Source organism: Anomalospiza imberbis, chromosome 3 (assembly GCF_031753505.1).
Source record: "Anomalospiza imberbis isolate Cuckoo-Finch-1a 21T00152 chromosome 3, ASM3175350v1, whole genome shotgun sequence".
Taxonomy (NCBI): Eukaryota; Metazoa; Chordata; class Aves; order Passeriformes; family Viduidae; genus Anomalospiza; species Anomalospiza imberbis.
Window position 1 is genome coordinate 25,989,458 of NC_089683.1, and position 13,478 is coordinate 26,002,935.

At 36.2% G+C, this 13,478-nt stretch overlaps 1 protein-coding gene across 18 annotated transcripts in view; it reads right to left on the reverse strand.

Annotated features, from left to right (window-relative positions):
• KHDRBS2 (KH RNA binding domain containing, signal transduction associated 2) overlaps window positions 1-13,478 on the reverse strand; it is a 333,019-nt gene that overhangs the window by 56,365 nt on the left and 263,176 nt on the right. For 16 of the 18 annotated variants that reach the window (XR_010997053.1, XR_010997051.1, XR_010997052.1 and 13 more), the window contains one exon: window positions 3,111-3,193. Coding sequence is in view for 7 of the 18 variants with exons in the window: in XM_068183721.1 (XP_068039822.1) it covers window positions 3,111-3,193 (83 nt within the window). In the remaining 11 variants the exon portion in view is untranslated. Of the gene's footprint in view, window positions 1-92; window positions 320-3,110; window positions 3,194-13,478 lie in introns of those variants that run through there. The other 2 variants (XR_010997054.1, XM_068183725.1) reach the window with 2 other exon arrangements.

Below are 13,478 nucleotides of genomic sequence, written 5' to 3' on the forward strand. Positions count from 1 at the left end.
CAAGACATACTTCCATGAAATATAGACTGTCATAACCTATAATTCTCTTATTTCTAAAATAAGCCTCCCCATCTTAATAAGGTGCAGGTAGCACTTACCATAGTGAGAGTCCTGCTTTTCTCTTTCTTCAAGTTGCTTCTTTGCTCCATTTCAAAGTGTGCTTGAGACGCCTCTTAGCTTGTTCAGACAGGCAGACTTACTGTGGGTTTCATTCCAGCCTGATTCTGAGACTCTGTCATGACCTCTTCCACAGGTGACCCCATCCCCTTAGTTTCAGCCTAAAAATCAGACTGCTGTCATGAAGGACAGACAGAGCTTTCTGTCTGGAGAAGTTCATTAGAGAAGTCCATTAGAGAAGGACCTATACCAAGTGTATTGTTGGACCTGCAATACCATCCCTGACTTTTACTACACATTTTTAGATAATTGTACACTGAAGTACAGGATCTGAATGGTCTTGGGGATTGGTGATTGTGGTGCTCCTAATACTGAACCATAATCTTATGTTGCAGCACTGTGCATGTCGATACTGTGCTCGTTTTCTCTGCTGTTGGCAGAGCTTAGTTAGCAAAATTCTAAATCAGACCCTTGGACAACAAAGGACTAAGGCCCCCTAAACAAAGCGTATATGAGCAGAAAGACTCTGGCAAATGGGAAGTAGATACAGGATATGGAAGACAAAGGCAGGGATAACAGGGGTGTGGTGGCAGGCTGCCCAAACTCTATCTTCACTCCATGCATGGCATGAGCAGGGGAGCAAGGTATGACTTACTATGAGCTCTGCTCTAAAGCACACCAAAGTCAGCCTGAGCTCAGACCATCCACCCTGTCTGTTCATGACCCTCCACCCTAACATGTTTTTTTGAAGCAATGAAGAGAACAAGGCTTGGCCAACACGCACAGCAAGACAGATAGTCGGACAAAAGTATGTACCACTCTAAGAATTTCCACATTGAGTCCCTAATAAGCCATAAAAAGCAATGGGAAACTCAGCCCTTAACATGAACAGAAATCTTGGTACTCTGCATTAAGCCACTAACTACAATTGCTTCTCATCTCATGCTTTAGAATTTCAGTCAATCCCTGCAGAGGAAAGCAATGATAATTTCCTGGTTGAGCACAGACACTATTGCCAAGTTTTTGTTAATTTTTTTTCCCTTAAATGACACACTGGATGAGTAAGTACTTTGGAGCAGTACTACTTACATTATTTGTTAGGTGTGCACGTGGTATGACTCATATGACTGGACTATACTACTAAGCAAGATCTGAGACTTGGAGAAAACATTTTGAAATACGCATCTAACCAAATATTTTGGGCACACTCTTTTCATTGTATTGTATTATTTTTATTTTTTGTTCAGTAAGCAGGCATTTCTATGAAGCTAAATGGCCAATAAGGTGCAGAAATAGAAATTGCGTATTTAATGGTCCATTTAAACTTTCAATCTTTGAAACAAGAAGCATGTAGCTCTGAAAGTGCTCTCTTTGAAATCAATAGGCTACTTGAGGCATTAAGTGCCACTCAACATGGGTAAGTATGACCACATGTCTTGTCTTATATTTCAAAAGGAAATATTTTAGTTGCAGATTTTAAACAGATTAGGTATCCTGGAAGTAGCTCCAATTAGTAGAAAACATATCTGATGACTAAACTTAAAAGCTGTGTAATTGACTAAATTATGTGACTATAAATTTTCTCTCTTGTACCAAATTATCACTACTAGTTCTAGCTGCATTATAATACACTCCTCATAAAGTTGATATATTTGTCATTTAGTTCCCTGGGACTTCAACTTGAAAAGAAATTACAGGTTAATTCAGACATTATAAAGCAATGGCATATCAAGATATTTCCAACTAATTATTGTTTTTACATCAGAAGCAATTCACACTTGTAGCAAAAAAGGAACTGAATTGTTCTAAAAAAAGTTGAAGTACATTTGACAACAAGAATACCTTCCTACACAATGACATGACGGATGCAGCTAGTAAAGTATAATTACTTGAAAGTGTTAAAGTATACTTGATGGGGTTCGCATTTAGGTGTGACAAATCCTTTTAAATATACTGCACTGGATATAAAAATACTTATAAAATATTTTTTATCCACTGAAGGATCAATCACTACAGCAGTTCTGGAGCTGAATGTAATTCTGAAAGGCATTAACAGCAGCAAAGCATTCAGTGAAAAAGATGGCTAAACAAAAAATCAAGTTTAAAGTCCTCTGGCCTTTGGAGTGTAGAACTCAGTATGTATACATCACTTTCTTGCTCAGTGAGAAACACACTAACTTAGTTAAATCTGTGTCTTTTCTTGCTAAAATTTCATTTGCCTTTCTAAAACCTTACAAGTACTTTCAGTAATGCATAAGACCACTTTCTGAATAACTGGTTGAAAGACCTTGTTTTCCTTTAACTTAAATGTGAAAAAGATGCCATTCCGTATTTAATAAACATGCACTGACTGTCAAATTAATGGAAGCGTGAGGTATGTATACAAAAAAGGGATAATTTTTGTTGCCTCATCTCATTCACACAAATCAATGTAAGATGTGAATGTAGCCTTTTCCTATTATTCCACATCACAAGGACAAAAATATTTTTCCAAACTTATAAATTCTGAGAGTTGCTTAGAAAATAATTGGTTGAAAACAGATAGTTTCAGCCTTACTTCTGGCATGTAATTTCCTTCTATAGTTTACCTGGATGGTGGATGCCAACCAGAAACAGGTGACCATCACAAATATTTTTAAAATTTTCTTCTGTTTTTTTTCAAAACTTTGTAAAAGCCGTAAGTATGAGATACCCTTCACAACTTATCATCAGTAAAGAATAAAAAAAGGGGACAAATAACATCAAATAAGAAAATTATGTAATTGCTTGTTAAAAAAAAATACAATTAATTTGCACCAATTTTAAAAGCATAGCTGCTTACATTTTTACTTCATCTCTGTATATAAATTCGGACTGTCATAACTTTCATTTTACTTCTAAGTACTCAGAGATTTTGTAAAATTTAATGTGGAAAATAAACCAGGAAATTTACATGAAAAACGAAGATAACAAAGTGTACTTTGGAGAAATGATGTAAAAGCACAAATGCTTACCTTTGTGTTTGGGTGGTATAACTGTTATCATATGCCTCATAGCTTGGATCATCATATTCACCCCCATATCCATCATCGTATCCCTAAGGGAAAAACAGAACACCACAGCTTAGAAGAGTGATAAATCAAAGCATGTTATCAAGCTGTAAAAATAAATTGCATCATGTGCATGTCATGTTTGCCCACGATAATGTGAAACACGCAGCTGACTGAAGAGAATTGTAAATCGTGAAGAGCAACCTGTACATTGCAAGAATAAAGAAATCAGTCGCTCATTTAAGAACTCAGTTTATTCACTGATAAACTGCGGTTTATCAGCATTGTCCAAACCACAGTGCTTCAGTGGGATCTGTGTGGAATACAGATGAATGAATAATAAAACCAACAATTTCCAAGCAGTTTGTTACATAAATGGTTCTATAAATACCTACAGGTGAAATGAAACTTTGACTCAATATTAATTACAGCAAAAGGCAATTTTTCCTCCCATAAGCCATGCAAAATTTAGTCATGTTGGGAGAGAAAGGACAGCATGAGGCAGCTCCAAAATAACACCAGTCCAATAAACAATCACTCTATTACACTATCATAACCACTCAAAGTACAGTTAGTTTGGTACTTTATTATTTCTGCTAATTAAACTCCCTAGTGGTATTAAATAAGACTTCAGTGGCATTCCTAAATTCAAGAAAATATTCTATGGAGGAAGCATTCAGTTGTTTCCTTAGGTTAAGCATATTAAATTTGCCTGTTCATCTGGGCTACCCAGCAGTGAGGGTAAGTGTGGATTCCAGGTGGGAGGTTTCATCCCTGTGGTGCTCTAAGTCCTGAAGGAAGGACAGGACTCAGCATGGTGATTTTACTGTGTCAGCTGTAGTAAGGCAAAGCCTTTCTGGGCAGAAGAGGGTGTCCATTTTCTAACTGGGAATGGCCTTTCCCAGAATCTGAAGTCTACACAAACCCCATCATCTTCCATTTTGGGTGGTAGTGCACCGTTTTGACTTGCCTGCATTAGTATGAACTCAATAGCAAAAAGTACAGCTAAAAACATATCCCTGGAGATGACAGTGATATATTTAACATTATATAGCTAAATACACAATCTTGCTTCGGGGGACAGGATGAGAGAAACAATGCACCCCAGGAGACAGATGTTAGTCACATTGATTAGTATGCTACTGGGTGGGATCCTGCTACTGCGAAGATGAGGGTGATGGGAGTGCCTATATGAAGTCAAATAGCTAGAGGACAGACATTTCAGCCTGCTTACCCAACCATGTGAGAGAACAGGAAAGGGAACAATTACAAATTAGCTCTCACAGTTTCTTGATGCCTCAGGTGGATCAACGTTCAGCATCAGCAGGGCAGAGAACACTTATTAATATTTGACACCACTGTGGGTTCATGTTACAGACTTAAACAGTCTCCCTCAAGGCTCAGAACAGGTCAATACAGTGCAAATGGTTCAAGTGGAATGGCTGGAAAACAAAGTAAAAAAGCACAATGTACGTTTCATGAACAGAAAGTATTTTTTGGATAAAGTTCTTTTATTTGTGCCGATCTGTATGAAAATTATTTTATAATCCTACAGGTGAAGTCTTTGTGTAAGTAACATACCAGCATGTTTTTAAAGTTTAATACAATATATTGTACCCAGACACCACACCTGTAGGTATCTAGAACTGAGACTCAAAACAGCTCCTTTCACATCCTTGAAGTGCATTAAACTCACTGAACAGTTTTCTCTTCTTTAACCTTCAGATACCAAGAACCTACAACTTTAATGTTTGAAAATATTTCTTGGACACGCACTTTGAGATATGAAGTACCCAGCTCCCACCTAGACACTGTTGAGATCAGAAGCTGTGAGTCTGAGGGTGTCCAAATTCACATATTCTGCTCTATGTGTGATGAGGATGGTGCTCCAAAAGCAGTTCTGTATAGATCCAGAGACAAGAACTCAGGATGCCTTCCCCAAATGCAGTGTAATTTTTTACTAGAGTCAGCATTCATGCACTTTTTAGGTCTACTAGTGCTTCTATAAATACAAACCAACCAAACTTTTCCTGTGTGGAAGTCTTTTTGTCCCATAGTAACTGCCACCACCATTCAGAAGAAAAAGCCTACAATGAACTGAGAAATATGCAATGGGCAACTATTAGAAATATTCAAGCTGACAGCCATTTCTAGGCTAGGTTTTTATGCCAGGCTACCTTTATCTCAGATATTTCTTAATAAAACAACTTTCCAAAACATAAAAAAAGGCCAACAAAACCTCTTTACTTTGTGGCAAAAGAAAGGACAGTGAGTCTTCCAGTGACTAGGATTTGCTCTGGCCCTACAATGATACATCTTGGATGCAAGATAAAAGAACAGAAATATACATCTGAAGCTGCAGTGACACTAAGAATGTTTATTAGCGATTTTAATGAGTTTTGATATTGTTTAGAGTTAAAAAATAATAACAAAAAAAGCTGATAAGTAAAAATTTCAAATAGAGCTCAATTAAAAAAAAAACTGATTTGAAAATGAGCTTTTCAAAGTATTTGCTGCCCCACAAAAGGGAAGACTGGAAAAACTCTTAGTAGAATCTCAGAACAGCATCTGAAATTAGCATTTGCAAGACTCATTTCAGGAGGAAATACTCCCTACTCTACTACTGATAATGAAAATTACAGTCAGTGGAAAAAGGGGTGTAGAAGCAAAAAAGAGACATAATAGAAAAAAGGCTTATATTCTACTACCCGAGAAAAAGTTAAGTACCAATTTGATTCAGCACTCAAGAGACTATTGTGAAGAATTTATTTTATTTATTTAGATTTACTCAAATCCTCCTCTCTTTTCAGATGCTGAAAAATATATTAGAAATACAAAGTTTTAAGTATCACTAGTTACAAGGGTATCATAATATAACACAATCTGATCTCTTTAAACATAAATTTTCTTCTTAGTGTTAAGACCCTCTTTCAAACAGTAACAGCCTGTACTCGAATGCACCAAGTTTAAATCACCTCTTCTATGAATAGCCTTAGAAAATGGAATTTTCATATTTTCATGGTCAGAAAAATGGTAGGTTTCAACCCTGTGAAACCAAGAAGGAAAATAAATCTAATTCTTCTAATGAAAACTGTCCTACTCACAATATTTTATGTATGTCCTCCTAATACATGATAAAATACATTGTAAAAGAGTTGAAACTGATTTGTTTTTTATGGAAAATAGCCCAACACCTTCTAAAGTAGCAAACTGTAAAATGGCTAGACTTTAAAAAAAGAAAAAAAAACCAACAAAATACAAACAAGTAGTCAAAATAAAGTGAATTATGCAACTCAGTATTTTAGTAGGCAAACATGTGAACATGAAAAATACTTGCAGTTAGAGAACCAGAACAGCCCTTCTCATTAGCTGCATCCAGCAGTAGACAAAACTTAGTCCTGTACCTCACAGAAGGTGAAGGTATAAATATCCACCTCTATTTGTAACTCTTACATAAAAGCAGTTAAGGGACCTTTGCACAGTTGTCTTAGGTTGGTAATAGGGCTATTGTTTTCCTATCTGTTAGAAGTGAGGCATTTATCTTCTGTTAATTGGGCAGATTTCTTTATCTCTTCCACAACTCATCCTCCGTCCAGGGAGATATCATCTTTTAATGGGCCACTGAATCTCTCTGATGACTGGTAAAAATTACATCATCCCAATGGGAGAAGCTCCACCCAGAGGGAGAAGCCAAACATTCCTACCTGGATATAATCAGAGATTTGGAAGACCACAGCCAGCCTTTTCCACTGGATTCCAGAGGAGCAGCCCTTTCCCACTGGATTCCCAGAGGAAGAACAGACCTGTCTGCACCTGCACTGCCTCTTCAGAGGAAGACTACACCCTTCTACAGGATCACTGCTTCAACAGAACCACACCTGTCACTCCAGAAGGACTGCAGCCACAATTCCAATTAGACTGCTACCAACACCCTGTCCAACAGGGTGTCAGGTTGTATTCTGACTCTGTCAGTGTTATTTTGTATTACTGCACTGTTTATTTTGTTTTTTAAAAATTTTCTTCCCTAATAAAGAACTGTTATTCCTGCTCCTATATCTTTGCTTGAGAGGTCCTTAATTTCAAAATTATAGCAATTTCAAAATTATAACAATTTGGAAGGAGGGGGTTTACATTTTCCATTTCAGGAGAGGCTCCTTCCTTCCTTAACAGACACCTGTCTTTCCAAACCAAGACAACAGTTTTCAGTATTTTCTTTGCCTTGCTTCCACGTTGCTGTCTCAACTCTCTTTTCTGCTGTGACTGGGCCGCATCCATACTTTCTCACACATCCACATCACCCTAGCTTAGAAATCTAAAAGCCAGTTGTCTACCACTAACCTAGCAGTAGATACCCATAAGACTCACAGGGTAGAGATAAAATATTTTTAGAGGATAATTCATATTATTGACACATATTTGAAAACAAGGTGAATTACTCTTTAAAGGAAAACTTTCTTTCCAAATACTATAAAAGGAGCCCAGGATGGATGTGTTAGATTTAGATAATTGATCTTAAGGTAAGCAAGATAGTTCCCAATTTGAAGAAGTTATTGCTCATATTGAGAGCAGTCCTAAGGGAAAGACTTTGGAGGTGCTGGTTGATGAGAAGCTCAACATAAGCCAGCAATGTGTGCTTGGAGTCAGAAAGCCACAAACGTTCTGGGCTGCATCAAAAGCAGTGTGGCCAGCAGCGTGACAGAGGGGATTCTGCCACACTCTTCCATCCTTGTAATACCTTTTTGGGAGTACTGCATCCAGTTCTGGGGTTCCCAACATAAGAAGGACATGGACCTGTTAGAGTGAGTCCAGAGAGGGGCCACCAGGATGATCAGAGGGCTGGAGCCCTTCTGCTATGAAGACAGGGTGAAAGAGCTGGGGTTTTACCTCCTGGGGAAGGGTTTGGGAAGACCTTAGAGAACCTTCCAGTACCTTAAAGGGGCCCCCCAAAAAGCTGGAGAGGAACTTTTTACAAGGACATGTGACAGGTCAAGGGAGAATGGCATATTAAGAAGTTGGTAAGGTTTGAGCTGCCCAGAGAAGCTGTGGATGCCCCATCAATGGAAATGTTCAAGGTCTGCTTGGGTGGGACTTTGAGCAACATGATCTGGTGTAAGGAATCCGTGCCCATGGCAGGGAGTTTGGAGCTACATGATGCTTAGGGTCCCTTCCAACACAAACCCTTCTGTGATTCCATGATTCTAATGTGAGGGAGTAGCTCTAAGTAGATGCAGAGGAACATATCTCAGTGTATTAATTTTATATAATTTAGAAAAATAGCAATTTTATTCTACTAACTACAAAAAGAAGTAAAAATAGTAATTACTTTATATTTGGACTGTGCAGTGTTGAAAACCTTTAGTTAGAGTAGATGAATCTCATTAACGTACCTAGGAAGTTAGTCTGTTGCTGAGCAAGGATTCCCAAAATTCTAGTTTATATTTAGAAATTATGACTAAATTATTCCATAAGTACATATGTCTGTTTTTATACCTGGCCATGGATTATTCAGCTATACCAACAGTGTCAGAAAAATGAAAAATTAGATATTATCAGGTTTTTGAAGATCTTATATATATCTAATCTATATCTATCTATCTATAGATAGATAGATATAGATATAGATGTGTGTGTGTGTGTGTGTGTGTGTGTATGTCCCCTGCACTGGAAGATTTAACAAGCATTTTGAAGATGAACTAAAAAATAAGTAGAGTGGCACTATATTAATCAAAATTATCATTAGTAATAACAAAAAAAAAAAAGAGCCGAAATTAAAATGGGACTACAAATTAACTGAAAAATCAGAGTTCTGTGTTAGGGACTTCATAAATGCAATATATGAACTGGAGTCTACAGTGCTGAGATAACCAGAGTAGAAACACACATGACCTCTTAACAAGAACACTCTTCTTCACACCAGCAATAGGAAACACCTTCATAAAGGAATGCTAAAACATAGAGGAAAAATATACATATGCTCATAGAAATATAAGTAAAGCTTCAATATAATTACAGTCATGGAGATTTTACAAATCCAAAGCAGAGAACATTCATGTCTTCATATTTCAATGGTTTAAATAAATCTCATGTGGAACAATTAGGGCAGTAAGAATAAGTGAAACTGAACAAGTTTACTACCCAGATTAAGACAGGGCAGAGGACATAAAAGCAAACAGATATGCAGTGCCAAAGCAGGCACAGAAAAACAGAATCTCAAATACTTCCAAAAAATTGCTGTGTATTCTCTGTATGTTGGTTTAATTTTTTTTTCTTTCCTATTTTTTGGTATTTTTTCAACTAAATGCAAAATGAACGAATAACACTTAAAATACATTTTGGCGTACTGAAACCCAGAACAGAATGAAAATGTCAACAAAAATCTAATAGAAGAGAGATTTTCTTACTCCCTTCATATTTGCAAGACTAGAGTACAGCACAATTTGCTGCTGCAATTAAACTCCAGTATTCATCTGATTAACACCTTTCTTCAAATCCTTCTGTTTGCTTTATGCCCACGAAGCCAGATTAAATTAAATTAATCCATGTATCAAAGCTCTGTACAATTAACTGCTGCCTACATGCATTTAACTTCTTGCACTTTCCTGTAACTTTGACTCTGAAACCCTATCATTGACTCTGAAACCCTTTCCTGAAACCCTATCATTGACTCTGAAAACCTTTCCTGTCCCATTCACTTGTGATGATTTTCATATTGCCTCTCCCTATGGAATGGCATCCTAACCACTGTGACAATCCTTTACTCCGTCCCATTCCACAGAAATGTCTTGCAGAAATATCTTTCTTCCAACACAATAAAATTACCTATTTTAGTAATAAGCAGCAAGCGGAGATGAAAAATAATCCAATGTTATCTTCTTTGTGTATCTGCAGTAAGATGCATTTTTGCATTTGTCTATGACTCTGAGATTGCTGAAAAAAGGGGTTTTTAATTGGTATTTTTACTGATGATGTGTACTGCTTTACATAGTACTTGAATGATAATATATTACAGTAGCAAGTTGCACTGGTGACATTGTATCACATAAATATAATTTAAATGAAAGATTTCTTTTTCCTGTGAACTGAAATGAATGGAGAAGAAAGCAGCCTTTGGCTGCCAAGGGATGATGGGCTGCAATACACCCTTGGTACACTATTGGTTTTAATATCTCTAGCATATCTAATATTTCTCTTTACAAAGATTCCAGTAAAGTCGATGGCGAACCTCTCGTGCATCCTGATGCTCCCACAGCTGGAGAGAGAGAGAGAAATGGAGCTGGCTCTGTCCATGGAGCAGTAAGATTTAGTGAATCAGAGATAAAGAAATAATTACAAGTATCTGCTAAAAAGTGACAACTCTTCTGCTCAAGTTTAGTAACTTATTGATGGTTTAAAGCATCTCACAGTGCTTTGACTTGCTAGACACAATATCATATATGTTAAATAAATTCTATAATAATCTAGGAAATTATATTTCCTGGCCTTGAATGGCTGGGAATTCCAAGAAATTTTAATTTTTATTTTCCAACCCCTGAAAACTGGATAGTTCATCTCAGAGCTTTTAAATGTTCAAGTAAATGCTGTGGTACTAGCAAGGAGCAGAAATGCTTTCACAGGTGCTTAACAGGACCTTAAACAGCATTTAATTTTAAGCCAGATTTCACTATCATGTATTATTAATGCTGGAAGTAGGCTATTTAAATACAACTTGGCCAAATGCAAGATACTGTGCTCTAGCAAATACATCCTCAAATTTTATAAGCTGGCCATGTCTCTAAATTTACAGAATTCCCTAAAGAGAAGACTTGTAGAAGTCATGATGATTAACAGCTATACAATTTTACTGCAGCATTGAAGAAAAAAAGTTCCTCAAAAATAGTCTTATATTTTTTATGAAAAGAAAAGAAAAGAAAAGAAAAGAAAAGAAAAGAAAAGAAAAGAAAAGAAAAGAAAAGACATAGGTTAGTTCTTTCTGCAATGCTATTGTTTTGGATCCACATTTATCCTCTATTTAAATATATTTAACCATTAAGAATTCCATGAATTAGTAATACATAACAGTTAACAAATCTTAAAGTGCTCAAAACCCAAGGCAAATACAGATTTATTTGTCTGTTAATCCTGAAGCTGGTCTAGATAAGTGTTCAGGTATTCCTAATTTTGGAATCTTTATATTCTATATAATCTTTATATTTGGAAGACACTTCATGCCTTTTTCAAAAATTATATCTCCTGATCAATCAAATGCCAAATTTGAGTTCATAATATATTTTCTGGAATCTACTTTTATAGAAAAGTATTTCTAAAAATAATTTTCGACAATAAATTTTAAATTGTCTTCTGTATGTGATACATGTATTTTGCATAATTTTTGAGTCCATACATAAACATTTTAACTCTTCCATTCATCTTTCTTACTTATGAAAGACCATACAGGATTATTTACAAGACATAACAATGGTACCTCTTATTTAGCATTGGTTCAAGCCATCCAGCTTGAACTGCCATGATAACATTTGCCATGATAACACTTTGCCATGATAACCACTGCCATGATAACATTTGATTATATTTTTTAAGCTGTAAAGGAGCTTCATACTGTAAAGGACTAAAATCCAAAGTACCTACTCACAGCATCTTCTTAACAGCAATATTTAATTTTCTAGCAGATATTGTCCAATCAGTAAATAAACTTTAGCATGGATTAAAGGTACTGCAGGCTTTTATTCTTGGATTTTAAAAATACATAAGAAGAGTGAACTCAATTAACACAATCTTGTAAGGAATTATTCATAAAGGCCAGGTATAATTAAAAGAATACATGCAGAATGTAATGGGACTTCTCATTTGTGAATATAATAATGAGCAAAACAGTAAAGAGTAGTTAATACTGAGATATTCAAAGGTAGTCTTTAAACTGTTATTCCCTGAAGTTTGAACATGCAATTAGAGAAATTGGAAATGGAAAAGAACAGATCATCTATTAGAAACTCTTGTCAAATGTGATTGCTCCCTTCAGCCCATTTTTTAGTGTTTTCTCTAATCAAATGCTAAATATTGCCAGGAGTAGGGATTCCACCATTTCTCTTGGGAGACTGTCTGACAGCCTAATAGATCTTTGTGTTAGACACCTCTGCTAACTTCATCCCATATGACTAAATATATCCCACTGTACCAGTGAGAGACATTCTCACAACTCAGTGTTCTCAGTATTCTCCAATGTCTGTGTTATATTCTTTCATTTTCTTATAAAAATTACTCAAATATAAAGATTCAAAGTCAGTCCAACCCTGACACAGAGATACATTGATCAGCAGACTGTGCAGCAACCAGTGAGGACCCATCCCCAAATCTTAGTAAGATCTCATACATATCCTTGCCTTCTTAAATAAGGTCCAGGAAATTGTTGTACTGGTTGTTTTTGACTGTTCTGGATCAAGAATGTTAAATACTACTACTAGTATCCTAAAGTGAAAGCCTTCTAAAGGATGTGTCTATCAGGGGTGATAGCTGAGCTGCCTGAATTGAATCTTTAAAGTCTGATGGAATTTTACTGCATTAAAATCCTCCCAGAAAGTCTGTCTAGATCTCAGAATATGACTTTCACAGCAACTCATACAACTTACTCTGCAAGCCTTTGTTCTGTGCACCAAATCAAATTTGCATATATTTTTTAAGGTGATGGAAGTGATACAGATATAGATCACAGTTACAAAATCCCTATAAAATAGAGAACAAAAACCCTATTACTGTGTATGGCATATTCCAAGACTCTGGTGTGGCCTAGCTCTCATGCAAACAAGGATGTGTTGTGATCCCAGACTGCAGCAAGAAGAAAGACAAAGGAATTTTAATAGTTTCCCCTATTAAATACTACACTCTTTCTACCACGCACTTGTAATGGCTTTGGTCTAACTTAGTTTTTACCTGCCTATCATTCATGGTTGAAAACTCAGAAAACTGACTGGGTCTTTGATCCATTAACTGACTTAAGTGCATTAAAGGCACAGAAACAGGTAAAACTGACACACTGAAAACACAATGGTAACTCTATGCTAATTTTTTTAATGCTTGCCAAGGAATAAGAAGACAGAAGAAGGAAAAGAAAAGGTAAAAAAGGCCAACAGCTCTGTTCATTCCAAGACTGTTCTTCTCAGGAGAGTGATTCTGACCTTTCCCTGTGAAGGCTGTCAACAAATTAAGGACTAAAAAGGATTAAAAATATTGATGGACTGTGAACCAGAACAGTACTGTTTTTCATTTATCATATACAAGTAGAAGTTCACATCTAATAATGCCTCTTCTACTCTAAGCACTGGGATGGAGAGACCAAAA